General features: G+C 66.9%; 2 protein-coding genes across 2 annotated transcripts; both read left to right on the top strand.

Moving 5' to 3' along the window:
• TIMELESS (timeless circadian regulator) lies at positions 1-20214 on the top strand. The gene is made up of 30 exons (XM_039514863.1): positions 1-123; positions 5569-5709; positions 6187-6340; positions 6862-6976; positions 7492-7554; positions 7784-7885; positions 8281-8436; positions 8785-8918; positions 9334-9421; positions 9689-9865; positions 10082-10299; positions 10703-10806; positions 11188-11357; positions 11725-11853; positions 12380-12531; positions 12708-12805; positions 13089-13218; positions 13663-13864; positions 14271-14422; positions 14841-14926; positions 15060-15183; positions 15622-15704; positions 15863-16005; positions 16624-16825; positions 17215-17283; positions 17635-17753; positions 18648-18840; positions 18991-19048; positions 19348-19430; positions 19737-20214. Exons 2-30 carry the CDS (start codon positions 5613-5615, stop codon positions 19838-19840), a joined length of 3705 nt encoding a protein of 1234 aa, XP_039370797.1. The 5' UTR covers positions 1-123; positions 5569-5612; the 3' UTR covers positions 19841-20214.
• A 595-nt stretch (positions 20215-20809) lies between these two features.
• APOF (apolipoprotein F) lies at positions 20810-23072 on the top strand. Its single transcript, XM_039514597.1, has 2 exons — positions 20810-20948; positions 21874-23072. Exon 2 carries the CDS (start codon positions 21908-21910, stop codon positions 23045-23047), a length of 1140 nt encoding a protein of 379 aa, XP_039370531.1. The 5' UTR covers positions 20810-20948; positions 21874-21907; the 3' UTR covers positions 23048-23072.
• The last annotated feature ends 4068 nt before the right edge of the window (positions 23073-27140 follow it).

Genomic DNA, 27140 nt, shown 5'->3' with positions numbered 1-27140 from the left:
CGGGGGTGGCAGCTCCGCTTTGCACATGCCGGGGGGGGGGGGGCGGCTGCTGTTGCCCTTTTAAGGCCGTGCAGGATTTCGGCGCCATCCGAGGCTCGGTGCCGCCGCGGGAGCCCGGGCCGGGTAGGGGGCGCGGTGGGGCTGCGGGCTTGGGGGGGCTCGGGCGGGGGGGGCTGTGCCGGGGTCTGGGGTTCCGGATGGGGTGAGCTGAGATGGGGGTGCTGGGGTTTGGGGGTGAGTGGGGCTGAGCTGGGGTTTGGGGTGAGTGGGGCTGAGCTGGGGCTTGGGGGTTCCCGGGGTGGGGGGGCTGAGCCAGGCTTTGGGGGGGTCCCCAGGGAAAGGCTGTGCTGTTGTTGTTGTTTGTTTTGTAGGGGTTACTGCGGGGTGTGTGTGTCTGGGCAGAGATTTTGGGGGGTAGATTTTGGGGGTGTTGAACCAGGGATTGGTGCATTTGGATCACGAGGTGCTGGGCAAAAACTGGGCCGTATTTTTCCTTCTGCCTCCCCCCCCCCCACCTGGTCATCAGCTGCCCTGCTCCCCCCCAGAGGTGGCTGCCTTCTGGTGGGTGCCCCTACGAGCGCGTAGGTGTGCGCCATGCGGGGCTGCCGGTGCCTAGGAGTGGACCGTGTTGTTTGGGGGGGGGGGGGTAAATCCCGCGCAGTGGGGTCAGCCTGGGAGCCAGACCCTGCAGCTGCAGAGGGCTTTTGCTGGTGTCGAACGCCCCATGCCCTGGGGGGAGACGGGGATGGTTTAGGGTCCCCAGCAATAGCGAACACCTAGGTAATGATTTCCAGCCTGTCCCCGATTTTCCAGCACTGTGAGGAGGGGGAGACCCTCCCCGTAAAACATGAACCCCGAGTTCTCCAGCTGCTGGATGAGGGCGTGAGTTTCCCAGCTGCCTCCCAGGGCCCTCGAGCGTTGCTGGGAGCTCTGGGGCCGAGGGCCGTGGCCCACAGAGCGTGTCCCCACTCGGCTGGCGTGTCGGGTTCCCTTCACGCTGCCTGGGGTCCCTGGAGAACTGAGCTCCCTGGTGCCACCCCGTGCTGCCCGGCTGACGCTCACCACGGCTTGAAGCGGCCGGCAGGCCGTGTCCTGAGCAGAAGGTGGCTGAGCCTTCGCGCCGGGCCCCGTGCGTCTCTGTGAGAGCCCCACGCTGGCTCCTTGTGGGGGTGGGGGGTTCGTCTAGACCGGCATAGGCAATTGGTTTCACGTCCTGTGGCCCTGCGTGGCAGAAGGAATCAATGTAACCAGACACGTCCCCGCCAGCCCGAGTGGGGATCGGTTATAATAATTGGAGATATACCAATCTCCTAGAACTGGAAGGCAGGCCAATGCTCAAACCACTGAGCTATCCCTCCGGTTGCAGCCTTTATTATTTCATAATTTACTTGAGCTTTATCAAAATGCGGCTTTTGTCCCGGCTCCGAGTGTGCGATCCGGCTCGGCCGGGCTCCCACAACCAGTCTGCGCCCTCCCTCCCTCCTGCCCCCACGTAGGCTTCACCGGGCCCCAGAGACCAACCGATCTGGGCCCCTCGACCAGTTGGAGCAGCAAATTCCAGAGGCTGGGGAGCGTGCGAGGAAGCGGGGGGATAAACCTGGCAGTGCTGGGCCTGGTTCTGGTTCTGTCTGGGCTGGAAGCAGGCCAGCTGTGGGGCCTGGGTGTCTGGAGCGCTGGGTCCCTGCTCTCCAGGCCCGTTTGCAGATGCTGCCCCCCACTTCGCTGGCAGCAGTTCTGCCCTGCAGAGAGCGATGGAGGGGAGTGAATACAAGGAGCTGATTTACACACACCTGCCTCCTCAATTCAGCCCCGCAAGGCTGGTCTGACCTCCAGATAGTGGGAGATGGGGGGTGGGATATAAACTGCTTGGCCCCATGAGATCAAGGAGCCAGCGCCTTGAACCGCTGCAAGGGAGTCCCTAGCGGACAGTCGTGGGGCTGCTAGGGGCAGTTTCTTCCTGACCGCCAGTTTGCCGCATGCCCTGGAGCTGCCAGGTTGCCGGGTCTCCGAGAGCAGCAATTTCTCCTCTCGCTGTCCTCAGGAATGGCTCCCCCCGGCTAGCCGCTGCCCCGTGGGGCTGGGGTCCTGGCTGCCTGGGGAAGCTGGACCTGTGTAAACCGGCGGGTGGGCACTCCGGTCTCGGCGTGGCTGAAGCGTGTCCCCAGAGGGTTTGGCCGGAAGCGGCTCTTGGACCGGAACCAGAGCATCCTTCCAGTGGCTGGCGCCCGTTTAACTAACCTGCTTCGAACCAGCGCAATGTTTTCTCGTGGCAAAGGGAACTAGCAGGGGAGGGAGCTGGGAGGGGGGCAGTGGAGATGGGGCCCGGATCAGAGCTGCCGTTCCCCCTCCCCTCGGCGCCGTCTCACGTGGCCCGGGGAGAGGCAGTTTCACGGGGTGGGGAGGGGGTTGCCAAGCAGGCCAGGCGCCGTGAAGCTGGGCCCATGTGCGGCGTCCCGTGGCCCTGCTCCATGTGGCGTCCCCAGGCTCCGGTGCCTCGTGCGCTCGGCAGGCCTCACGCTGCGCCTCGTGACCCATTTATTTCAGCCTCTGTTAACGGAGCCGGGCTGGGGCTGGGGGCGGGAGAGGAGAGCGTCCATCCCCGCCAGGTCCCTTACACAGCGCCGCATCGCCGAGAGGTGCCGTCTGTCACGATCATCCCCCCCCTCGCTGCTGCCCCGAGGCAGCGGAGGGCAGCTTGTGGGGGGCTGAGGGGTAGTCGACAAAGCGGGGAAGTGGAAACTGAGGCCAGCTAGATGTTAGAGGCCCCCACCCCCTCATCCGACTTTGCTTTTCCCCCGCTAGAAATGTCAGGTCAGGTCCCTAGGAACTGCCGTCACCTCAGCTGGACTCTGGCCTTGGAGCAGCCCACCAGGGGAAACTGAGGCTGGCTTTCCCACAGGGGGATTGGTGGGGGCCTGGCACCAGCCCAACCCTTCCACACGGGGGTCGGAAGAGCTGGAGGCCCTGGGTGGGGGGCAGGATGCCATGGCTCTCTGGGGGCACCTCTGAAACCCTCTGGGGCAGGTTGGGGAGGCTCCAGGCCAGGGGAGCACCCGGGGCAGGCTGGTGTCCCAGCCGCCTTCTGGGGCTCAGACTGAAGTAGGAGGCGGGTGACCATCACCCACTTGTTGTCTGGCTGGCTGCCCCGCGGGGTGATTTAATTGGGGAAGGGGGGGCCAGTCTAGTGGCTAGAACGGGTGTGGGGGGAGGAGAGCCAGGACTCCTGGGTTCTCTTCCCACCTGTGTTCACTTCAGCCCCCTAAAGCGGGTGTAAATCCCCTTGCTGGGGGCTCGGCTGGGTTGTCCCCTTCCCAAAGCTCTTCGTGCTGGCACCGGTGCCTTTTGCCTGACTCCTCGGGCGCTGGGGGCCGCGGGCGGGCGCTGGGGGCCACGGGCGGGCGCTGGGTGCCACGGGCCGGCCCGGCATGGGGCATCAGGCTGAGGTGCGCGCAGCCGGGGGGGAAATATAAACGGTCTGGCCATGGGGAGGGGGCGTCCCCGCTCCCTGACACAGTGACCCGCTTTAGCTTGGCCAGCCCCTCCTGGGCCGGCCTGGCCCCCCTCGGACAGCGGCTGGGAAATGGGTTAGCTCGGGCGGTGCCCGGGGGAAGTGGAGCAGTTGCATAAGTGAGTTATGTGATGTGACCGCTCCCGGGGGTGGTGCTGGTGCGCTGTGGAGGGGGGGGACGGCGCGGGGAGGGAGGGGAAGCAAAGGCCTTTTTTAGGGCAGACGGACGCCGGCAGCAGAGTTCATCTGCCGGGATCTGTAGGGCGGGCGGGGGCGGATTGGCGGAGCGCCTGGGACGACCGGCTCTGTGAGTGCGCGCCGGGGCGGGGGAACCGGCTGGGCTGGAAGCAGAAAGGGGGTTGCAGGGAAAGGAGGTATGGGTGGGGGGCAAAGGGGGGGGATCCTGGAGTAAATGCCGCTCTGGACGGTGCAGTTTTTCTGCTGGCCCAGCCTGGCTCTGGTGGTCAAGGGCTCCGGTTGCCTCCCTCCTGGGTCCTTAGATTCACATCTGTACTGGAGCGAAGGGGGGCGGTTCCCTTGCGGGGGTGTCACTCCTGAATCTTGGCCACCCTCGCCCGCTGTCGGGGCTCAGCAAAGGGAGGTGATGATGGGTAGAAACCAGCCCTGGCCAGGCTGCATCAGCCGGGGGACCATCCGGCCCGGTATCCCATCTCCGCTGAGGGCAGGTGCAAAGGGCCGTTTCCTTCCGACCCTGGTAGTTAGTGGGTGGATCCTGCCCTGGAGCAGGACAGTTTCTAGCCTGGCCAAAGCTCTTGGCTGTTTTTTAATGCCCAGTCCTGCTCCGTGCTCGACCTCGGTGATCTCCTGTGGCAGAGAGTTCCGCAGGCTCACGGTGGCTTTGGGGATGGGGTGGGGAACAGCCTCTCCTGGTCGCTAGTTTGAATTGGCCTGTTTGAAGGACAGCCTGGTTGTGACACACGTAGCTAACAGCCAGGCCCCCGGCTCTGGCCGGGGAGTGAGGGGTTGAGTGGGCAGAGCAGGGGACTGGGAGCCAGGACTCCTGGGTTCTTCCCTTGACTCCTTGTGTGATCCCAGGCGGGTCGCTTGCTCTGCCGGGGCACTGTGTCACGGTCGCACCCGGCTGGGCAGCGGGAACCGTCCTGCCCCCGAACCACTGGGCTGTGGGGAATGTCAGGTGCTGTGCTCCGGGGCAGGGAGTGAATTTCCTTGTGACTGGGCTGCTGCCGGCGGGCTCGGCCTGTCGTGTCTGTAGGGACGCTCCTATCCTGCGGGGGGGTGTTCTGCAGCTGGGCCCCAGTGTGGGGGGGGGACAGGGGAAGCCGGAGGTGCCAATGGGGCAGGTGAGAGGCTGGGTGTGGCATGCACCTCTCTGAGACGGAAACTGAAGGAGCCTTGATGTTTGGGAGGAGAGCGGGGTCGGTCCTGGTCCCCCCCCTTCTCCCCGCCAGCTGCCACGTGTCTCCATCTGCCAGGGAGCCGGCTCCACGTTGCTTAGCAGGCACCTGAGCCTGCTGCTTTCGTCCCGGTCTCCAGGGCACCGTGCGCTGCTTCCATAGCAACTCCCCTGCCGGCAGCCGGGTCGAGGCGGGAGGGCTCCTCCCCAGAGACGGGTGCCGTGGGCTGGTCCCCCAGGCTCGCGCTCGCCGCTCATTCCAGCGCTCAGCAGCTCCCCAGTGCCTGCCTGTGCGTCCGCCCTCAGCGGGGTCTTTTCTCGCTGCTGGGTTCATGGGGAGCGGGCCGCCAGGACTCCTGGGTTCTGTCCCTGGCTTGGGAGGGGAGTGGGGTCTAGTGGTTGGTTGGGAGTTGGGATTCTTGAGTTCTACCCCCTAGCTGTGTTCCTGGATCCCTGCATGACCCTTGATATGTCCCTTAATCTTGCCTTGCCTCAGTTTCCCCACTTGGTCATGGGGGGGAAAGTGATTTCCCTCCCCCCCCAGCCCCTCATGGCTGCTGGCGAAGGGCTCGGAGACCCTGGGGCAGCTGGTGCTGTAGAGGTGCGAAGCGCTGGCGTGAGGGGTGGGGCTGGCGGTTCCCATGCTGGGGTGTGGGGGGAGGCCTCACTGGCTCTGTCCTTGCAGGTTTTGCTCTCCGTCCGCTCCCTCTTCCGGCCGGGCCGGGCTTTATGGACTTGTACATGATGAACTGCGAGCTCCTGGCAACGTGCAGCGCCCTGGGCTACTTGGAGGGGGACGTGTACAACAAGGAGCCCGACTGCTTGGGTACGCCGGCGAGGGGCCAGCCCAGGATGGGGGGCAGAAGGGGAGGCTGTGGGGAGCCAGTCCCTGGGTGGGAAGATCCCCGGCTCACCAGGCCGACCCGGGAGGGGATGGGTGGTTTAGAGCCGCTCCCCAGGACTCCTGGGTTCCAGTCCCTTCTCCTCTCCGTGCCTTGCTTTCCCCAGTGGGGGGGTGCTGACCGACCCTTTCCCCCTCACTGGGTGCTTGAGATCCTTCTGAAAAGGGTAGCGACCCCCAGCTCTGCCCTTCCCCTGACCCCAAAGGGAGAAGCGCCCCGCCTGAAGGGTGTTTCAAAGCGGCTTCCATCCCAGCCGCTGTGTGGTCCCTTTGGATGCGTCCAGCTCTGGGGGCAAGGAGACCGGCCGCTTGTGTGGGTGGGGCCGGGACTCTGCGTGGGTGGGGCAGAGAAGCCAGGCTGGGTGCTCGTGGGGGTCACACCCTCTGCTCCCCACCCCCCAGAGAGCGTGAAGGATTTGATCCGGTACCTGCGCTATGAGGATGAGACGCGGGACGTCCGCCAGCAGCTGGGCGCGGCCCAGATCCTGCAGAACGACCTGCTGCCCCTCATCACCCAGTACCCGCAGGACAAGCTGCTCTTCGACGCTGTTGTCAGGTACGGCCCCACGGCGTCCACTCCCAGCCTCTGGGCTTCTCCGCCCAGCCCCCTCAAGCCACGTGGCTAGCGTCCCTCCGGGGGGGAGAGGGGTCTTATAGCTACAGTGTCCGTGCTGCTCTGGGCTCTCATCGGAGGAGGCAGATGCAGGAAGCTGTAGGATCCTGTGGCGGGTAGTTCCGCAGTCTGGGACAATCTGTCTCCCCCAGGCGGGAGCATTGCTTGGGTCCTGAGGAGCAGAACTGGTGGCCCCAGTCCCTGTTCTGGAGCTCCGGTGGCGGCGGTGCCACGGGCTGGGCTGGGAGCGGAACTCACAGCCCTGGGTGGATGAGCCGGGATTGAACCTGGGACCTCTGGATCTAGTGGCCCAAGGGTGCAGCAGGTTTGTTGGCCTCCAGGGGGCACTCTGCTGGATCCTGCATCTGGCGAGAAGTCGCCCGAGAGCTGGGTGGCTGCGCCCCGGGGGAAGGGTCTGCACGATGCCAGAGGCTCCTGCCATGTCTGTGTGTCTCCCCACCCAGGCTGATGGTGAACCTGACCCAGCCGGCCCTGCTCTGCTTCGGCAAAGTCCCGCGCGACCCCGGCTCCCGGCACTGCTTCCTGCAGGTTGTGTCCTACCTGCAGGCCTACAAAGAGGTGAGGCTGCCTCCCCCCAAGGATAACAGGGCTGTGGGGAAGGGGGGCAGCTGCCCCCATCCCAGCGGGCGGTGAGCCAAGGTGGCCCTGTTAGTTAAAAGTAGCCACCTGTCCCAATCTGACGTGGGGCTGAATGGATGGGTGGGGTCACAGAGATCTATGGGTCTTTCCAGCCCTGGATGCCCCCTTCGTGCCACTGGGAGGAGTGGGGGGCCTGTGGGCTTTGGAATGACCGGGAAATCCGTGTCCAGGTGCCCGGAGCTAAAATTGCTCTTCTCCGCCCCCTGGCTGGCTGCTCCCCCCCAGAGCTGGCTGCCTTTTACAGGGGCGGCCTGCGCCCTGGAGCCGGAGGGGCGGGTACAAGGCCTGTCTGTCCTTAAGCTCCCCCTGCTGCCTCTGCATCAGCCAGCGTCCCCCCCGGCATCCTGGGGCCATACCCCTCCCGCCCCATGCCGCAGGGGGCGCTCTCCTCCCGGCGCCGGCCCCTCGCCCTAATGCTGGGTTCTCCCCGCCAGGCGTTCGCCAGCGCGAAGGTGTTCGGGGTGCTGAGCGAGAAGCTCTACGAACTGCTGCAGCTGGTGAGTGTGGCGGGGGGTGGGAGGGGGCGGCAAGGGGACTTCAGCACCCAGCTAGTTGCCATGGGAGTCAAGTTCCTAATTCCCATAGGCCCCTGTGGGAGTCCCAGCCGCATAGGGTGGACCCCAAACCTGCCCCCGGGGGCCGGGATGAGCTGGGAGGCAGCGGGTTTCCGTGGGCCCCTGTCACGTTCTGTCAGTCGCTTTCTCACTGGTGTCGTCCCCCCCCCAGGACTGGGAGCAGAGGCAGGAAGAGGACAACTTGCTGGTGGAGAGAATTCTGCTGCTGGTGCGGAACGTGCTTCATATCCCCGCGGACCCCGAGGAGGAGAAGGTAATGGGGGCGGCGGGGGCTGATCCCCCTGGTGCGCAGGGGAGGGGTCTCCGTCTCCTTGCCCCGTGTGGCTGGCGAATGGCCAGCAGCCCTGGTGTGAGGAGGAGGGCTGGGGGGAGCTGCCCCCACTGGAGGCAGCCTGGGAGGGGCAGGGGGGCTTGTCATCTCTTGCACCCGGTTCTCGTCCCTCGCTCCCCCCTTGGGGGGCAGGCAGCGAGTTCCGGGGTCTCCCCGCTGGGACGCCGTGCCCTGGGGAAGGGTGGGAGACCCAGGGAGAAGCCAGACTCTGCTCGTGTGTGACGTGGGCTCCCCCCGGTGGCTGGGCGGTAGCCGGGGGAGGCTGGACGCTGGGCCCCTGCCCCACGCTCAGCCCCACACCCCTCCCCGTGTGCCAGAGCGTGGACGACGACGCCAGCACCCACGACCGGGTGCTCTGGGCCGTGCACGTCAGCGGCATGGACGACCTGCTGAAGTTCCTGGCCAGCTCCTCGGCCGAGCAGCAGTGGGGCCTGCACGTGCTGGAGATCATCTCGCTGATGTTCAGGGACCAGGTGAGCCTGGGCGGGGAGCAGGGGGCCCGAGACAGGAGGGGTTGGGAGCTGGCTGGATTAATCCACTTCCGGGGGGCAGGGGGGAAGGGATGCATGTTTTTGGGGGGCGGGACATACGGCAGCCAGTTGTGCCAAGGGGCTGGGGGACGACACCTTTGTGCACGGGGGTGTTGGCGTCTCTCCAAGAGGCCCAGCACAGAGCCCCTGGCAGCTGGCCTCGCCACCCCACCCGCAAGGGGTCTCAGCCCCCCAGCCCGGTGGAGCGGTGCCCGCCGGGATACGTAGCACCCCCCCGGGCCGGCGGCCGTGTTGTAGGATGGGGAGGTCACCAGCCTGCTGTCCCAGCAGGATCCGGAGCAGCTGGCGGCCACAGGGCAGGCCCGCCCGGCCAAGGAGCAGGCGGCAGACGTGAGGGACCTGGAGGTGCTGCGGCAGAGGGAGCTGGTGGAGAGGAAGAGCCGGGCGTTCCAGCGAGGGAGCAGGTGAGCTGGGGGTTGCGGCTGGGGCTGGCTCCCTGGGGCAGGGGGAGGGAGGCTGGGGGATGAGGTGCCTCTCGTCGGAGAGGTGGGCTCATGACTGGCCGGGCCACACGAGATTGGGGCTCCATACGCCATCTAGATCTCCATGGCGTGTGGTTTGTGCAGGGGGCAGCCGCTAGCAGGGGGCTGTGGGTCGGGTTTAGGGGGGAAGCCAGGGCGGGGGTAGGAGGGGGCTGCAGGTCGGGGTTGAGGGGCACGGAGCTGTTCTGGAGCTGCTCTGGCCCACCCTTGTCCTGCCCTCAGTTCAGAGGGCGCCGTGCTCCTGTGTGCCAGAGGCTGCTGCCTTCTGGGGGGGCACTGCAGCTCATCTCCCCCCCACACACACACACCTGGCTCACCCCAACCTCTGTCCCCCCAGGCACTCCCGGTTCGGCGGCTCCTACGTGGTCCAGGGGCTGAAATCCATCGGCGACAGGGACCTCGTGTTCCACAAGGGGCTGCACAACGTAGGTGCCTTCCCCTGACGCCTGGCCGGGCTTACTGGGGGGAGGGGAGCTCTGTGTACGGTGTGGGGGGGCTCTCCCTTGGGGGCTGAGGAAGGAGCAGGGCCGGAGGAAGGCAGCAGAGACCGTTCCGACTGCTCCGCGGTGGCCCGAGGCCGTTTGGATCCCACGTGCCTGGGGGCTGGGACGTAGCTCCATGTGGATCCATGACAGAGCGATCGGGGCGGGGGGGGGGATGTTCCTCTCCTCACTCTCTCCCCCCCTGCACAGTTGAGGGAGCACAGCCACGACCTGGGCAAGGAGCCGCGGCGGGTCCCCAAGCGCCGGCAGCCGGCCCGGGAGGCAGAGCCGCGCCGGCGCTCGGCCCTCAACGTCCGCCTCTTCCTGCGGGAGTTCTGCGGGGACTTCCTGGAGAGCTGCTACAACCCCCTCATGCGCCTGGTGAAGGTGAGCGCGGGCGGCGGGCGCGGCAGCACCGGGCCCCCGGCCCCGCCTGCCGGGTGGGGAGCCTCTGACCCCAGCCTGGGCAGCTCAGGGGTCGGCTATTCAGCATGACTAGCTCCAATCCCGTCAGCGCCCCTGGAGCCGCGTGGGAGGCTCTCGGGGGTGGGGGCTGGGCAGGAGGGTCCCCGCTGCCCCCCTGAACCTGTACGCGCTCCCCAGGACCAGCTGCTCCGGGAGAAGAGCCAGCAGCACGACGAGACCTACTACCTGTGGGCCGTGGCCTTCTTCATGGCCTTTAACCGCGGCCGGCCCTTCCGGCCCGAGCTGGTGTCCGAGACGGTCAGCGTCCGCGCCTTCCACTTCATCGAGCAGAACCTCACCGCCTACTACGAGGCCCTGCTCCTGGACAAGCAGGAGGCCACGTCGTGGGCCAGGCGGTGAGCGGGGGGCCCGGCCGCCCCTCTCCACCGGGCCTGGGGGGCGCTGAATGGGACCGGAATGGCCAGTGCAGGGAGGGAGTGGGGTTTAGTGGTTAGAGCTGGGGCGGGGCTGGGAGCCAGGACTCCTGGGTTCTATCCCTCGTTCGGGGAGGGGAGGGGGGGTGTCTAGTGGCTTAGAGAAGGGGGTGGGGCTAGAAGCCAGGATGCCTGGGTTCCTTCCCCAGTTCTCAACTCCAGGAGTCCTTGGTTGACTCCCTTCACCCTCTGCCTGTCACCTGCCACATTACCCTCCCCTGGGGGGCCATGTCCTGCCCCCCCCCACACACACACCTGAGCTAGGTGCCCAGTGCGGCTGCCCAAAGGGGGGGCACTCTCTGACCAGCCTCTGCTCCGTGCCCAGAATGCACCTGGCCCTGAAGGCCTATCGGGAGCTGCTGACCACGGTGCAGGAGATGGATCGCTCCCCGGACGAGGCCGTGCGGGACAGCAGCAAGGTCATTAAGAGTGAGTGCAAGGCCCCCCCACCCCACCCCTGGGCCAGTCCCCACCCCCCCGGGCACTCAGCCCCCACCCCTTGGAGCTAGCTGGGGGGGGGGTGTGCTCTTAACTGGGGCTCCCACCCCTGGGTACTGGGCCCCCAGCTATGATATGGGGCAGCGTGGTCATGGCTGCCCTAGGGCTGGATCGGGGCCAGCTCCCCCTAGAGGGGGCAGGCCCCATTCCCCACTGCTCTTAGCCAGCCAGTCCCCACCCTGGGGCTGGATTGGAGCTGGCACCCCTAGAGGAGAAAGGCCCCGGTGCCCCATCTCCTACCCCCTTCCTGCAAGGCAGCCAGTCCCCTGCCAGGCCAGGGCACTCGCTCATTCTCCTCCCCCCACCCCCCAGATAACATCTTCTACCTGATGGAGTTCCGGGAGCTCTTCCTCGCTCTGTTCCGCAAATTCGAGGAGAGCCGCCAGCCCCGCTCCTTCCTGCGGGACCTGGTGGAGACCACCCACCTCTTCCTCAAGATGCTGGAGGCCTTCTGCCGGGGCAGGAACAACCTGGTGGTGCAGGTAGCTGGGGGGGTGGGCTGAGCTGGGGGGGGATTGTGTTGGAGGGGGGGGCTGGGCTGAAGGGAGGTGCTTCGGGGGGTTGTGTCGGGGGTGGGGGCACCTGCTTATTTGCTCCCCTTGGACAGGGGGAGGTGCCCCTGATCTGACCAGGGCCATGCTAACCCCTCCCTCCCCTCCGGGTGGGTACCCGGCCCCCACATTCCCCCCCCCAGCTGTGGCCGACTCTCCTTTACCTGACAGTCACTCCTAGTGGCCAGCGGGGGGCGCCAGAAGCTCGGCTTCCTGTGCCCCTCGGGGCAGGGGGTTCGGTCCTGGGGTCTGCCAGCCGCACGGGGGGGCCTCTCACCGCGCCGTCTCCTCCCTGCAGAGCAAAAGGGTGAGGAGGAAGAAGCAGCCCCGGGCCGGCCGGGCGGCCCCCCCCGCGCAGCCCTGCGCCCCCCAGGAGCTGCAGGAGCTGTGGCCCAGCCTGGCGGAGCAGCTCGGCGCCTGCGCCCAGGTAGGAGGGGGCAGCGCCTGGGGTCCCTGCGGGGTCTGGGTCGGGGCTGCCCCATGTTGGGGGACTGGGCCCAGCGTGGCTTGGGCATCACCGGGGGCGTGGCCTTCTCGCATGCAGAGGCCACGCCCCTCGTGGGCCACGCTAGGTGGCAGGGGAGTCTGTGGGGCCCCCCCAGGTGTGGGCATCTGGGGCAGCCGTGAAAGGGCAGCTTATCCCCATAGTGTTGGGGGGGGGGGGGCAGGATGGGCGCCTGTCCCCAGGGGCCAAGGTGGGCTGAATCCATGGGGGGTGGGGGGTTCCGCTCTGGGGGGCTGAGCCCAGCGGGCCTGTGGGGTCTGGTTCAGTGAAGGCAGGTGGCATTCTGGGGGGGCTGGGCTCAGCGGGCTGGTGCCCCCCTGCTTGGGGCCAGCCCCCCAGTGGGACATGGTGCTGTTCTGTGGTACCTCCGTGGACAGGGCTGGATCTGGCCCCTCTGCCAGGCACTGAGTCACCCCAGCCTCTCCCCCGCCCCCCACTTCCCTGCCAGGGGGCTGAGCCCCTCCCAGAAGACGCGGTCCCCTTCGACGCCGCCTCGGAGACCCCGGTGGAGGAGCAGCGAGCGGAGGCCATGGTGCGCATCCAGGACAGCCTGCTGGGCCGCCGGGCGCCAGCCGCCCTGACCCTGCTCCGCTCCGCCAGGTACTGCCGCCCGCCCCGCTGGGGGTCACCAGGGCGATGCACCCACCTGCCGTCAGTGCTGGGGTGGCGGCAGGGACCCCGTGCCCTGGCCTGGGGGAGCCCCGGCCGACGGGGCGCGCAGGGGGCCTCTCGCTTCCCCAGTGCCCCGGCCCGACCTGTCTGCGTCCCCTTCCCAGGGAGGTGTGGCCCGAGCAGGACGTGTTCGGCTCCCCGCAGGCGGCCCTGGAGGAGGAGATCCAGCTGCTGAGACAGATTCTCTTCGCTCCTCTTCCTCGTGAGTGTCCTTGCCAGGGGATTGGGGGGGTCCTTTGGAGGGGCTCCTCTCCCATCACCCCAGTGCTGCCCCCCCCACAGCCTGATGGCTCCAGCCTGGCTCAATCCAGCCATTTCCCGCCCCGCTCCCCCCTCGAGCCCCATTCACCCCCGAGTGCCCGGGGTGGGCGTGGGCAGGCCCTGCCGCGGGGTGGTGCTGGGTGGGCAGCCCCGGCTGTGTGTGCTGCCGTCGACTCCCTGGTGGCGCCGCGTCCCCGTCATCCCGGGGTGTCTGGACATCGCAGGGCAAGCGGCGCCCGAGGTCGAGGAGCCGGGGGAGGAGGAGGAGGAGGAGGAGGAAGAGGAGGTGGAGGAGGAACTGGCGTCTGTCCAGGTGTCGGAAAAAGAGTTCAACTTCCTGGATTATCTGAAACGGTGAGGGGGCCGCGCTGGTGGGAGGTCGGGTCAGGGCAGCAGGGCTGGGACACTCTCTCCAGGAGTCCAGCTGGGCTCGCGAACCCCCGGCCATGCAGGTCGAGGTGCCCTGGATCCTATCGCTGGGCGCAGTGAGCCCCTGGGCTGGGCAGAACGTCTCCGGCTGGCAGGCGCTGTCACCGTGCAGGGTGACTCTTGGGCATGTGGAGGGACTTGGGGGGCAGGCAGGACTCCTGGGTTCTGTTCCTGGCTCTGTGTGGCTTTGAGCAAGTCGTTTCTCTGCTCTGTGCCTCGGTTTCCCCATTGGATACAGGGAGGCTGATCTCTGCCTCTTGGAAGCTAAGCTGGGGGGGAGGGGGCTGGGAAGGGGCCCTGTCCCTCGGCTGAGCTGTCCCATCATCCTTTGCTCACTCACCTGTGTGTCGGGGGCTGGCGGGGGGCCAGGTTTGCCAGCACCAGCGTGGTCAAGGCCTACGTTCTGCTGCTGCGGGGCTACCGGCAGAACAGCGCCCACACCAACCACTGCGTGGCCAAGATGCTGCACCGCATCGCCTGCGACCTCAAGATGGAGGCGCTGCTCTTCCAGCTCTCCGTCTTCTGCATCTTCCGCCGCCTGCTCAGCGACCCCTCGGCCGCGGCCTACAAGGTGAGGGGCCCCTGGGGAGCCGCCCCGGTGCCCGCCCTTCGCCAGGCTACGCCTGCGTCCCGCCAGCAGGGAACGGCCAATGCCGGGGAGAGGGGCCCCGAACCGCCACGCTCCCCTTAGGGCCGCCCTAAGCTAAGCCCTGCTCCCTGCAGGCCCGGGGGAGCGGAGAATCCCCATGATGCCGTGCGTAATCTTCCTCTCCCCTCTGCCGCGTGCGCTGTGCTAGCCCGTTACGCTCCAGCTGCGGAGATAACAGCCCTGCTACTGCTGCCCCCAGTGGAGCTGCTCTGTTGGCTCAAGCGGTCCAGGCCCGTGCGGTCAGTCCAGAAAGGTTCCCGGCTTGGTGCTGGGGAAAGGGGGGTGTTCATGGCGCCGCCAGGCCTCTAACCTCCCCCCGCCGTCCCAGGAGCTGGTGACCTTTGCCAAGTACATCCTGGGCAAGTTCTTTGCCCTGGCAGCCACCAACAAGAAGGTCTATGTGGAGCTGCTGTTCTGGAAGAGCACGGCCACCGTGCGAGAGATGACGGAGGGCTACAGCTCACTGCAGGAAGGAGAGGGGTGAGTCTGGGCTGAAGGCTGCCGGCTTGAAGGAGGCCCTGGGACGGGGTGGGGGTGAAGGGTCTAAGCCCTCTGTTACCTGTATCCTTGGCCCTGCCTGCTGCTACTTAGAGCAGCCTTGGGGCTGCTCTAGCGTATGCTTGGCTTCCCCGGTACAGTGCACGCTTTCCTAGGGCAGGGGCAGCGCCCTGACACCAGCTGCACACAATCCCCAGGAGACCCTGCGCACGGGGGCGGTTCTCGCGGGAGGGACACTGGCACCCCATTTAAGGCCAGTTTGCAGGACGGTGACCCTAGGGCAGGGCGTCCCTCCTCCCCCACCCCACGTGCTGCAGGCGGCTAGAGCCCCAGGGTCCCAGCTGGGGAGGGAGGGGTCTCCGACTACAGCAGCACCTCACCGGGTCTCTGCTTCCCCCAGCTCTGGTGCCCGGAGGGCCCCCAAGTGGACTCCGCAGGAGGAGGAGGAGCTGCGGGAGCTGTACCTGAAATACAAGGGAGTGGAAGGTACCAGCTGTCTTGTGAATGACCCGCCGGGGCCTCTGGGTTGGGGGGAGCTGCCCAGGACTCCTGGGTTCTGTCCCAGCTCTGAGAGGGGAGTGGGGGCGTTTTCTGTAACCGCTTCCTGGCCTCTCCCCAGGCGCGGACGTCGTCGGCAGCATCCTCGCACACCTGCGGGCTCCCGGCCGGACCCGGAAGCAGGTCGTCAAGCAGCTGGTGCGGCTGGGGCTGGCCGAGAGCGAGAGGGATTTCCCGCGGGAGAGGTGGGTGCCCCCCGAGCCTCTCGGGAGCTGAACGGCAGGGCCTGGGGGGGACAAGGGGGAGCCCCGAGCCGGCCTCAAAGTGAAAAGAACCCAGCGGCTGTGCACAACCCAGGCCTTGACTCGGAGACTCTGCGTGGCAGGGACAGTAAATCCCCTGCTCTCTGCATGGGGGGCTGGGGGTATCCGGGGGAGCTGGGCACTGGGGTGAGGGGACTAGGAGCCAGGACTCCTGGGTTCTAGTCCTGCCTCGGGGAGGGGTCTAGTGGTATTGGGGCGGGGGCTGGGAGCCAGGACTCTTGGGTTCCATTCTCGGCTGTGTCACTGATGCGCTGTGACCAGGGGGAAGTCCCTCCCTGTCCCAGCGCGGTGGGATCCATGGTTGGGGTGCGCGGGGGCTGGGAGTCCCTCCTGCCCCTGAGCACCCGTGTTCTGGCCCAGGAAGGGGACGCGCCTCGTGCTGTGGACGGAGGAGCAGGAGCTGGAGCTGCAGCGGCTCTTCGAGGAGTTCCAGGGCGCAGACGGTGAGTGGGGGACCCCGGGGGGCGGGAGCAGACTGATCGAGGGGGGCGGGGTCTCTGATCAGCTGGGACTCATCAACCTCCTCACCCCCTCGTATCCCTGCGCCCAGTGTAATAAAAGGGCTCTCCAGCCTGATGCAGAATCTCTCCGCCCCCGGCAGATATCCTGGGTAACATCATGAAGCACCTCACAGCCAAGCGCTCCAGAGCCCGCATCGTGGAGAAGCTGCTGAGCCTGGGGCTGGTGGCAGAGCGCAAGGAGCTGTACAAGAAACGCAAGAGGAAGCCTGGCCTGCCTGGCATGGTACTGCACTGTGTGTGTGTGTGGGGGGGTGCACCCCCATTGCCCCTGCTGGGAGGGGTGGTCAGAGGGTAATTCCCCCCCCACCCCCGATCCTGGGTTCCCCCTCGCACCCAGGTCTTTGTGCTCCATTCCCCTCCCGTTTGTGTGGGATGTGTTTCCGTGGGGCTGAGGCCCATGGGGGGGCTCTGAAGGCGCCCCCCTGCCCTGGGGATCCCTTCCCAAATGGGTGTGGTTGCCTTTGCTGGCTTCTCTGGTGGGGTCCCCAAGCACTTGATAGACCCTGGTCCACCCCCAGCCTTGCCCTGTCCTGAGGGCGGGCTCCGAAGTGTACACATGGGGAAACCGAGGCACGGAGCGGGGCGTGGGTGGGGAGAGAGGCGTGACTCGGATGTTGAATCAGTGGCAGAGCTGGGGATAGAACCCAGGAGTCCTAGCTCCTAATTCCGCCCCCCACCCGGCTCTAGCCTTCTGGACCCTACTCCTTTATGATCAGATGCACCTGAGCCTGAGCTGGGCACCTTCTCCTACCCAGCTCCCCCCCTCCTGCCCCGATGCAGCCTGGGCAAGACCCCCCTCGCCCTTGGCATATGACTTCACCGTCGCTCCCATCCCTTCCAGAGCGAGGACAGATCCCCGTGGGGTGCGGCTGGCCGGGAGGACTCTGCAGAGGAGGAGAGCGACAGCGAGGAGGAGGAGGAGGCCTGGGAGGAAGGGGGCTCAGGCGACAGGGCTGTGGAGGGTCACCGGGAGCAGGGCAGCGAGAACCAGGTGGCTCCGGAGCAGGACGTGCAGGGCCTGGCGCACTGTCTGAGGCAGGGAGGTGAGGAGCATGCTGGCTCCCCCAGTGGCAGCAGGGGGGACTGCACCCATGAGCTCCTCCCGCTGGCCTGGGGAGCTGCTGGGTGGGGCATGGGGGGGCTGCTGCTTGGCTGGGGGCCACTGGGCCTCTGTTGGGAGTGGGATGGGGGGCAGCGAATGCCAGCTGCCTCGGCTCCTCGGCCCAGACACACACAGGTTAAGGCCTGTGCCCGCACTGTCCCCCCCCAACCTCAGAGAGTGCAGCCCCACGGCTCCTTAAAGGGACCCCGTCCGCATTCAGCCCGGCCCCGTCTCCCCTGTGAGCTCTGGGCCAAGGCCGACCCGGCCCCACTGCCCGCTTGTGTGTTCCTGGGGGCCACCTCTCACCTCCGCCCTCCCTTGTGCCCGCAGGCCTGGCTGGCTCCTTACTGTGGCTTCAGAACTGCCTGAACCGAGCGGCCGAGGACCGAGAGGAAGATGGTGAGTACCGGGGGTGGGGCAGGATCGGGGCTGGGAGGGCGGCAGGTGCCGGGCATGGCCCCACCGTGCTCGGGAGATGCTGGCGGCTTCTCCCCTGGCTCAGGGTGCCGCAGGGGAGGTCCCGGGGGGATGGCTCGTGAATGGGATCTGTTCCCTCCTGGGGGCACCCGGCAGGGGTGAGGTGCTCCTGGGGGCCAAGGAGGGGATCCATGTGCATCTCTCCCCTATGCTGCGCTGACGTGGGCCCCACCTGGCGTTGCCAGGTTTCGAAGGATCCCCCGGCTGTAGCCCCGACCCCCCTGTCCCCCATGCGCGGGGCGGGTTCATCCTCACGGTGCCCCCTGTCCCCAGGCACCGCCCAGCCCGTGCCCTTGGTGCCGCTTCTGGAGGAGAACGAGGACGCCGTGGAGAACCAGGGGTTCCAGAAGCTGCTGCGGAAGGTCGGGGTTCGGGCCCCAGCTAACGAGCAGGTAATTACCCCCCGTCACAGAGTCCCCGGGGGATGCTCGGGAGCTGCTCCCTACGAAGCCAGGCAGGGCGCTGGGGAGCCTCGTCTCGGAGCAGACTGGCTCCAGGGCCAGACGCTCGCACGGCTTCACCTCCTGGGTCCGACCCGGGAGCATTCGGCCTCCCCTGCCCCTCCGTGCGCTTCCCACAGCGAGTCCGCCCGGGCAGGGTCCTGGGGCAGCCAGGGGGCCCTGCCCCCCGACTCCGCAGCCAGCCGGGGACACAGCAGGTTTATTAGACGACAGAAACACGGTCAAAGCAGAGCTTGTAGGTACAGAAACAGGACCCCTCGGCCGGGTCCATCTTGGGGGCAGGAGGCCAGAGCCCCGTCTGGGCCCCCTTCATTTCCCCAGCCAGCTCCAAACTGAAACTCTCCAGCCCCCGCCCCCCCTTTGTCTTCTTCCGGAGGCACCTGATCCCTTTGTTCTCCAACACCTGCAGTTGGCATCTTGCAGGGGAGGGGTCCAGGCCATCAGGAGACAGGGTGTCAGCCATTCTCTGTGCAGACCCCATCGCACTGGCCCCCTAGGGCTCTGCAACAATCCCACCCCCTGATCCCACCGCCTAGAGACTTACGAACTGCAGAGGGGAAACTGAGGCACCCACACAGTATTCAGAGAAAACATTAAGAACATTCCCACTTTGTCACATTCACCCCCCCCCCCACACACACACACGCTGCATTGTGAGGGGGGCTGGTATGTGCCCTGGGGGGGAGAGGAAAGGCTGTTTTTGGGGGGAGTGCAATCCAAGTAGGGGGGAGGCAGGGACGTGGGCACAAAGACTGGGAGACACACCCCCCACGTGAGCGCCCCCCTCAGGCTGTGCCTGACACTAACACTCTCCGCCCCCTGCAGGAATCCTTCTGGCGCATCCCGGCCAAGCTGAGCCCCGAACAGCTCCGGCGCGCGGCTGCCTCCATCGCCCAGGAGGAGCCTGAGGGGGAGGAAGGCTCCCTGGGGGGGCCAGACTCTGGCCCGGAGCAGAGAGCCCAGGCCCTGCAGACCTTGCGGCTGGCCCGGAGGAAGAGAGGGGCCCCAGCCGTGCCAGGTGAGCGGCGGGTGGACGTTGGCCTGGGAGGCTGCCCCAGGAGGCAGTGGACAGGCTGGGCAGTGGGGTGGGGGTGGGGGGGACTGTTGTGTTGCTCAGTCGTCCCTCCCCCCCCCCCACTGATGCTTTCACTTTCTTGTCCCATTTCAGAGGAGGAAACACCTGGCCCGAAGCAGCCACCAGTGTCCCCAGGGGCTGATCTGGAGAGGTGAGTCAGGGGTGGTAACCCCCACAGGACTCCTGGGTTCCTTCCCTGGCTCTGGGAGGGGGAGTGGGGCCTGGTGCGTCGGAGCGAGGCGGGACTGGGAGCCAGGGCTCCTGCCTCTGACTCCCTGCTGCCTTGGGAAGTCCTTGCCCCTCTGTGCCTCAGTTTCCCTACCTCTAACAGGTAATGGTGCCCCACCCAGGGGGGTTGAAGCCTAGTGTTCATAAGGGGCTGGGCTGGGGCGGGGAGCTAGGTGTCGGGGGTGCTGGGGGTGCCCCTAATCCCTTCCCCCATCATTGCAGGGACCCTCCTGTCCAGTCGCAGCTGGGCCCCAAGCGGAGCCGCGTGATCCACAGTGACGACGATGAGGATCCCGAAAGCCGAGGTCTCTGAGCGCCTCCCTCTGCCCCTCCCTGCAGCCTGGCTGGCCCTGGGTGCAAGAGCCCCCCCCACACACACACACACTGTGGGGGATGGGCACTGGTGGCAGCTGCCGTCCTGGGGCTCCCCGGGGCAGAGCCAAGTGGGGCCACAGGTGCCTCCTGCTCTCGGGGTGGGGTGGGGAATGGGCTGAGTGTGGGGCTCAGCTGGAGGGGGGCGTAGGAGGCAGCCCGAGGGGAATGGGGGGTGGAGAGGGCTGAGCCGGGAGGGGGACTCAGCCCTGAGGTCCCTCGTCTGTTCTCCCTTTCAGCTGCGGTGCCAGCTTGGCCGGACCCCAGCTCGGCCGGGGAGGGGACACGGCCCCCCCGCTGGAGGAAGCGCCTGCGGATCGAGGAGGAGGAGGAGGAGGATTAAAGGGGTGTGGCCAGACATCCCCCCCCCACCCCCCAGCACATTGCCTTGGCCTGGGCCCCCCCGAAGGCCCCTCCAGGCTGTTGGCAGGACCTGGCTGCTTCGGACGCAGACAGGGGGGAGGGAAGAGCGCTGGGGCCAGGCCGTAGGGGGCACAGATGGGGGGGACGGGGGACACTGAGAAGCCAGCCCCTGCCCCTGCCCCTTCCTGGTTCCTTTTGCTTGTAGTTCCCCCCTCCCCCCCCCGGGGTCACTCCCCCTCAACCCCGGGGGGGTGATGTGGTTTGAATTGGGTTCTGCGTTCCAAGGTTTGTGTTTGTCACACACAATGTGGTACCCTCCCCCTGGCTCATTTGCCACCCCGGCTGGGGGAGCTCTCGGGGCTCATTCCCATTCCTCATCCCCTGTTTGACTTCCAGCAGGAGTGAACCCCCCACCCCTGCTTTGTTTGCTGTGTCACTGCGAAGGGACAAAGGCCAAAATTAAACCGACTCAACTTTCCCTCTTGTCATTGTCGTGTGTGTGTGTGTGTGTGTGTACACACACGTGCCAGGACTCCGGGGTTCTGGCCCCACGGGGGAGGGGAGCAGAGCCCAGTTGTTCTCACCCTGGCTCCGATCTCCCCTCCCTCGAGTGTCCCCAGGCTGGTTCTCTCTTTCCCCCTCCCCCCCCCACACTAGAGCCGGCTGGGTGGGGTCCTGGCCTGGTCCCATTGCGGGGGGAGGGTGGGTGTTGACTTTTTATTAACAGCTGCACAAACAGGGGCCACAGAGACGCTGGGCTGAGCCCACGCTGGCCTCCCCCAGATCCCTCGGCCCCTGCGGCCTTGGGGGCCCGTGGGCCCCGCCTTCCCCTGCATCGGCCGTGCCCAGTGGTTGCCCTGCCAGGGACGGGGCAGCCCCCAGCCGAGGCACTGCTGCCGAGCCAGGGCACGGGGGGGCTGCAGGCTGGGAGGGGGGGCAGGGAGCCGAGGGCCGAGGCTGTTGCAATCGGCTGCCCGATAAGGGATCACCTGGCCTGGGCGAGGGCTATAAAAGGGGCCAGGCAGGCTCTGGGCCAGGCATCCTGCCCTCCCGCCTGGTGCCCAGGAGCTCCTGATCTCCGTGCCCAGGTGAGTGGAGGCTGCAGCCCCCCTGCCTCAGTGGTTTGTCCCCACTGCTCCTGGAGCCGAGGCCGCTGCACATTTACACGAGGCCTTCGCACCAGTGTTGGTCTCCAAACCCCAGCAGGGCGTGGTGGGGGGCAGCTCTGTCAGTGGGGGGTGGGGGGAACTGCTGTGGGCGTTGAGTTGTGTGGACCCATGTGGCTGAGCTGGGGGGGGGCATTTGCCCCATCCTGGGCTGCTGCTGTTGGCGGGGGGGGCTCTTCTCCCATCTCAGGCAGCTCAGTGCCCTGGGGGAATGGCCAGATTGGTGCCCACCAGCTTCACTCTTCCCTGGGGGCGAGGGGAGAATTCCCCCCTGGTGCGTCGTCCAACCCGCCCCCCCTCGCCTCCAGTTTAGTGCAGCTGCCACAACGCTGGGGCCTGCGGACCTGCTTTGCTGCCTGAACTCACCTATGTTGGGGGAACCCGCCCCCCCCATGCTTGGCTCCTGGGGGCCCTGGCCTATGGGGCCCCTTGGGGATTCAAAGGGATGGCCAGTGCCCCTCAATCCCAACCTGCAGCCACCTGAACTCCCAGGACTGGGCTCCCCCTGTGATAACGATGCCTGGTTCTTCGCTCGCACGTCCTGCTGAAGTCCTTTACCGTGGGGAAACTGAGGCCCAGGCAGAGCTGGGAATAGAAATCAGGCCTCCCAAGTTCCAGGCCGGTGCTGCGTCCATTAGGCTACGCTGTCCCCCACAGCTCTGCAGTCACCCCAACCCGCAGTCTCCTCTCGCAGCCAGACACTGTGCATTTGAACCCCTGTCTCCAGAGGCCAAAGGTTGGTCCCTCGAGCCCGGTTGTGCTGGTAGATGGCATCCCCCGCCGGAGGGTCCCCTGGTGCGGGGAGGGGCTCCGAATTCTTGTGTCTGTGACGTGTTCTCCTCACCAGGGTCTGTGCTGCGCCCCCGAAGGACCGGCCCACCATGCACCAGCCACTTCTCTGCTGCTGCCTGCTCCTGCTGTGCCATGAGCTACATGGGCTCCGGCTGCCCCCCACAGTCCCAGGGGGAGGCGCTGCTGGAACCGTCAAGCCCCCAGGGACGGACGTCACCCCCCTCCCTGCTTCTCCCGATGCACCCAGCTCCCATCAGGCTGCTGCCAGGGTGTTGCTTGACTCCCTCCCGGGGCAGCTTCCCCAGCCCGGACTCCCACGGGTGGGGGTCTCCTGCCACGACTTGCTGCCCGAGGCCCTGGAGGGTTTCTCCCAGCTCCCGCCGCTGCCCCAGATCCTCGCCAGTGCGGCCTTAGCCCTCTCCCTGCAAGGGGCTGGCTGCCCCCTCCAGGCCGAGGGGCTGGTGCTGCGGCTCTACGGGGCGGTGGGGGTGGATGATGCCAACGCGCTGCTGCTGGGGATAGCAGGACTCCCAGGCACCCCCAGGCAGGGCGGGAGAGGCAGGACCACCCTGCTCTTCAATGTGGATCAGCTGGCAGGGCCGGGCCCCCGGCATTGCTCGGGCCTGGCCCGGCTCGACAGCTTCCTGCTGCTGGGCCCGGTGGCCAGCACCCACGCCACCTTCCCAGCTGCCGCCGCCGCCTGCCACAGGCTGGGGTCTGCCTGCGCCGGCGTGGCCTCCAACGGGACCGCCTCCTTCTCGGTGATCGGACAGCCCGGCGCCTACGCCCTGCCGGGCCGCGGGGCCCAGGCCTGGCTGCACCGGTGCCGCTGGGCAGGGAGGAACCGGCGCGGGAGCCCGGAGGCCTGCAGCAGCGAGCGGGAGCGGAAGGTGCACGGCGTGCTGGAGTGGGTGCCCGTGGTCAGCACCTACTACAACGTTGGCACCAGCATCTACTACGCCTTCCAGAACTGCACGGCGATGGCCAAGGAGCGGGGCATCGAGGCGGCCCTGGACCTGAGCTACGACACCCTCGTGGTGCTCGCGGGCGGGGCAGGGGGCACCGTGGGCCTCGGCGTCGGCATAGGGCTGAAGCCGGCCATCAAAGCGGGGGTGCGGTCTCTGATCAGCTACTTCCGGCAGGTGGAGCCGTCCGCCCCCCCGCCCACGAGCTCCTCCAGCCCCGTCACCGCAGCCAGCTCCTTTGTGCCGCCATCGGTCTGGGTGTGAATAAAGCGGGGCGCTGCCCATTTCTTGAGCCCAGTGCTGGTGTCTGTGATGGGGGTGGCGGGGTGCCGGGGAGGGCAGCTGCCTCACAGCCAGCCCAGCTGCACGCCCAGCCGTGGCCTCCCGTGCAACGAGTTTGGTGGGTCTCAGCCCAGGCCCTGGTGGCCGGCTCTCTCAGCCACAGTCAATTTCCACAGTCCGGTCAATTTCCAGCCCCCTGCGGAGGAGGGAAGGACCCCGCCCGCCCCTTGCCAACTCAGCATGAGCGCTTGTGCTTGAAATCGATAATGGGCCTAGATTTCCTGCCAGGGTTAGCCTGACCCAGGGCAGCCAACTGCCACAAGTCGAGTCTAAAGATCAGCGGGTCTCAGGCCGGCCAAATTTCTCCCAGAATCATAGACTAGCAGGGTTGGAAGGGACCTCAGGAGGTATCTAGTCCCACCCCTTGCTCAAAGCAGGACCAATCCCCAGCTAAATCACCCCAGCCAGGGCTTTGTCAGGCCAGGCCTTAACACCTCTAAGGAAGGAGATTCCACTACCTCCCTAGGGAACCATTCCAGTGCTTCACCACCCTCCTGGTGAAATAGTGTTTCCTGATATCCAACCTAAACCTCCCCCACTGCAACCTGAGTCATGGACGACCCTGGGGTCAAATTGCCTCCTGCGGCCTGCCCAGCCCGGCCTCGTCCTGGCTAATGGAGCTCGGCATTCGCAGGGTTTTGTTACCAGCCAGGAAAGTGCAGGCTGGTGATTACAGCGGGCAGTCGGAGCCAGGACTCCTGGGTTCTATGCCCAGCTCCGGGCTGGCAGTGAGTGCAGCAGCAAAGCAGGGGCTGTGGGAGCCAGCTCCTAACTTGGGCCCGTTTGTCAAGTGCTTTGAGATCCACGGATGACCAGTGCTAGGTACACAAGGGCAGGGCTTGAAAGCAGCCAGCTGCCAGGTCCCCCCACCTGTGGGCCGGTGAACTCTGGCTCCAGGCGAGCGGGGGAAGGTCCCGTCCCCTTGTTTCGGTGCCTGGGCCCAGTGTAGTGCATGGACTGTGGGCGTCCCTGCTCCCCACCTCCACCCTTCTCTCTCCTCCTGCTCCCACCCCTTCCCCTCTCCCACTCCCACCTCCCCACCCCTGCTCTCCCTCCTACTCCCACCCCCTTCCACTCCCTCTCCTGCTCCCCCCACCCCTTCTCTCCTCCTGCCCCGCCTCTCCTTCCCTCTTTTCCCCAGGTCCCCACCTCCACCCTTCTCTCTCCTCCTGCTCCCTCCTTCCCGGTGACGTAATTTCTGGGAAGTCTATCAGCTCGCTCCAGCGTCTGGCTCGGCTTTTCCCCCCGGCGCCTCCCCTCCCGCCGCTGCTGCCGGAGGGGCGTGTCCCGCCCCGCCTCCCCACCAACCAGCGCCGGGCAGGGGCGGGGTCTCCTCCCGCACACGGAAGAGCGGCTTCCTGCGCGGCGGGAGGGCAGCGCGGTGCTCGGCACGGCAACCTTAGGGACCTGCGAGCTGGTCCGCGCAGCTGGGAGGTAGCAGCCCGGCTCGGTGAGGGGGGCGGGCTCCTGCTGGCACCCCACAGGAGCTTGGGGCAGGGGCAGAGGAGGGTATCTGGGGGTCCTTCCTATGGGGGTTTCCCAGGGGGCACTGGGCCCTTTCCCAGGCCCCTCCTTCCCGGTGACGTAATTTCTGGGAAGTCTATCAGCTCGCTCCAGCGTCTGGCTGGGTTTCCCCGGCGCCTCCGACGCTGCTGCCGGAGGCGTGTCTGGGGCCCGCCTCCCCACCAACCAGCGCCGGGCAGGGGGGTCCTCCAGCACACGGACAGAGCGGATATCTGGGGGCAGGGCAGCGGGGTTTCTGGGGCACTGGCAACCTTAGGGACAGGGAGCAGGTCCGCGCAGCTGGGAGGTAGCAGCCCGGCTATGGTGAGTTTGGGGGCAAAGGGAGTTTGGGGTAGGGGCAGAGGAGGGTATCTGGGGGTCCGGCTATGGGGGTTTCTGGGGCACTGGGGAGTTTGGGGCAGGACAGGGAGCAGGGGTGGGGGTAGGGTATCTGGGGGCTGGATATGGGGGTTTCTGGGGGCACAGGGAGTTTGGGGGCAGGGGCAGAGGAGGGATATCTGGGGGCCCGGTTATGGGGTTTCTGGGGGCATAGGGGAGTTTGGGGGCAGTGGAGGGATATCTGGGGGCCCGGCTATGGGGGTTTCTGGGGGCACTGAGGAGTTTGGGGGCAGAGCAGGGGGCGGGGGTAGGGTATCTGGGGGGATGGTTTCAGTGCCAGCTGATGAGTCTTTCAGCACCGGCGAAAGCCTCCCCCCCCCCGGGTGTGTGAGGGGGGCTGGCTGTCATGGTGCCCTCCCTCACGGGGCAGGAGCCTCCTGGCCAATGTTACCCCCACGCTCCCTTCCTGAACCCCTATGTTCTGAAGCCCTGTGGGACGGGGCTGCCATGGCGGGTGAGGGTGCCTTGGCATGACAGGGGCGAGGTGGTGCAGCTCTGGGCAGTGGCTGGCACCCGCTACCCCCTGGTGCGTAAGGCCCTGAGCAGGAGCTAAGAAAAGTGCCCCCCCCCCCCGGATCAGGGAACTGACTCGAGTTCAGTTTCCTTCTCCCCCGGGTTTCTGGTGATGCGGGCGGCAGCTGGCGACGCTGCCCGGCTCTGCCTGTGCACGGTGAGGGCAGCTGGGCGCCCCGCAGGGCCCCTCCCGACGAGCCCCCGGCTTCCCTTTGAGGAGCTCGCTGGGGAATCCCAAGCGCGAGCCCCACTTCGGGGGCCGGGTAGCTGGGACGGCCTGCCCCAAAGCCGGCTCTGAACTCCTCGCCTGCACCCCTGTGCCAGGGCAGAAATCCGCCTGGCGCTGCCCTCGGCTGCACCAAATCCCTCCTCTGCCCACCCCGAAGGGTTTAACCCCACGGGAGCCAAGCTGCGGGGGGGGGGAGCCAGTCTGGGGGGGTCCGAGGAGGAGAGGACGGGGCTTGTGCTCAGCCACTGGGGGCCTGGGGCGACAGAGGCTTGGAGGCCAGAAGGCCCCATGGGGTCACGACAGCTCGTGTCTAGCCAGGCCCAGGCCCAGGCCCGTCCCCTCCCTGGCGGGTTGGCGGGGCGGGACGGGGAACAAGGCGCCTCAGGGCTCTGAACACGATTTGGGCCCTGCTATGGGGCGGGGAAGGGAGGGTGTTGGGGAAATGGCTGGAAGTGCTGACGGTGCCAAGCTGCCGGGAGCCAGGCCAGCAGAGGGAGGCTGGCGCGGAAGTTAGGGACGGAACTAGGGGGCATTTGGTGGGTCGCTCTCCACCCTGGCTGTTTCCTGCAGCCCCTGCTAGCCCAGCCCTGGGCTCCCCCCCAGCTCTGCCGGTGCCCCTCACTCCCGACCCGCAGCCCCTGCTAGCCCAGCCCTGGGCTCCCCCACAGTTCTAGTGAGCCCCTTCTGGCTGAAGGCCCCCAGGACTCCCAAGGATTTGTGCTGTTCATGCCCTTAAAGAGACAAACATTTTCCAGCTGCAGGGGGGCCCCAAAGCGAGGGGCTGACTTTGCAGGGGGCCCACAGCCACGGAGTCAGGGCCAGGTGGGGGTGCTTTGCCGTAACTGGAGCACTTATGTTCCCGGCTCCCCCACGACGTCCCAGCGTTTGGCCTGGGCACTTGGGGGGCGTAGGGCCTGTCGGGTCCCGGCGCGGTGGCTGGGGGCATGTGGTTCTGCGCCCGAGTCTCCTCTCTTAGTTTCACATCCACATGATGCTGCTGTTTGGTCGAGTTCTCGAACGCCCACGTGAATGGACCCAGGCTGGGGGCGGGGGTGGCAGCTCCTGCTGGCAGCGATGGGGCGTTCTGGCCTCCAGGCCCCCACGGGCAAAGTGGGCAGAGGCTGGAAACTCTGCCCTTGCTAGGGAGACTGTAACGAACTGGGGGGGCATCGGGTGCCCTCTGCCAACTGCGCCAAATCACTCTGCTGCTTTGAATCCACCTGGGGGTTCCTTTTATGCTGGGCTGGGATCCAGGGCTGGGCTAGCAGGGGCTGCAGGTCAGGAGTGAGGGGCACTGGCAGAGCTGGCGGGGAGCCCAGGGCTGGGCTAGCAGGGGCTGCAGGAAACAGCCAGGCTCGAGAGCGACCCACC

Source organism: Mauremys reevesii, linkage group 25 (assembly GCF_016161935.1).
Source record: "Mauremys reevesii isolate NIE-2019 linkage group 25, ASM1616193v1, whole genome shotgun sequence".
Taxonomy (NCBI): Eukaryota; Metazoa; Chordata; order Testudines; family Geoemydidae; genus Mauremys; species Mauremys reevesii.
Note: the sequence above shows the minus strand (reverse complement) of the source record. Positions and strands in the feature narration are given on the sequence as shown.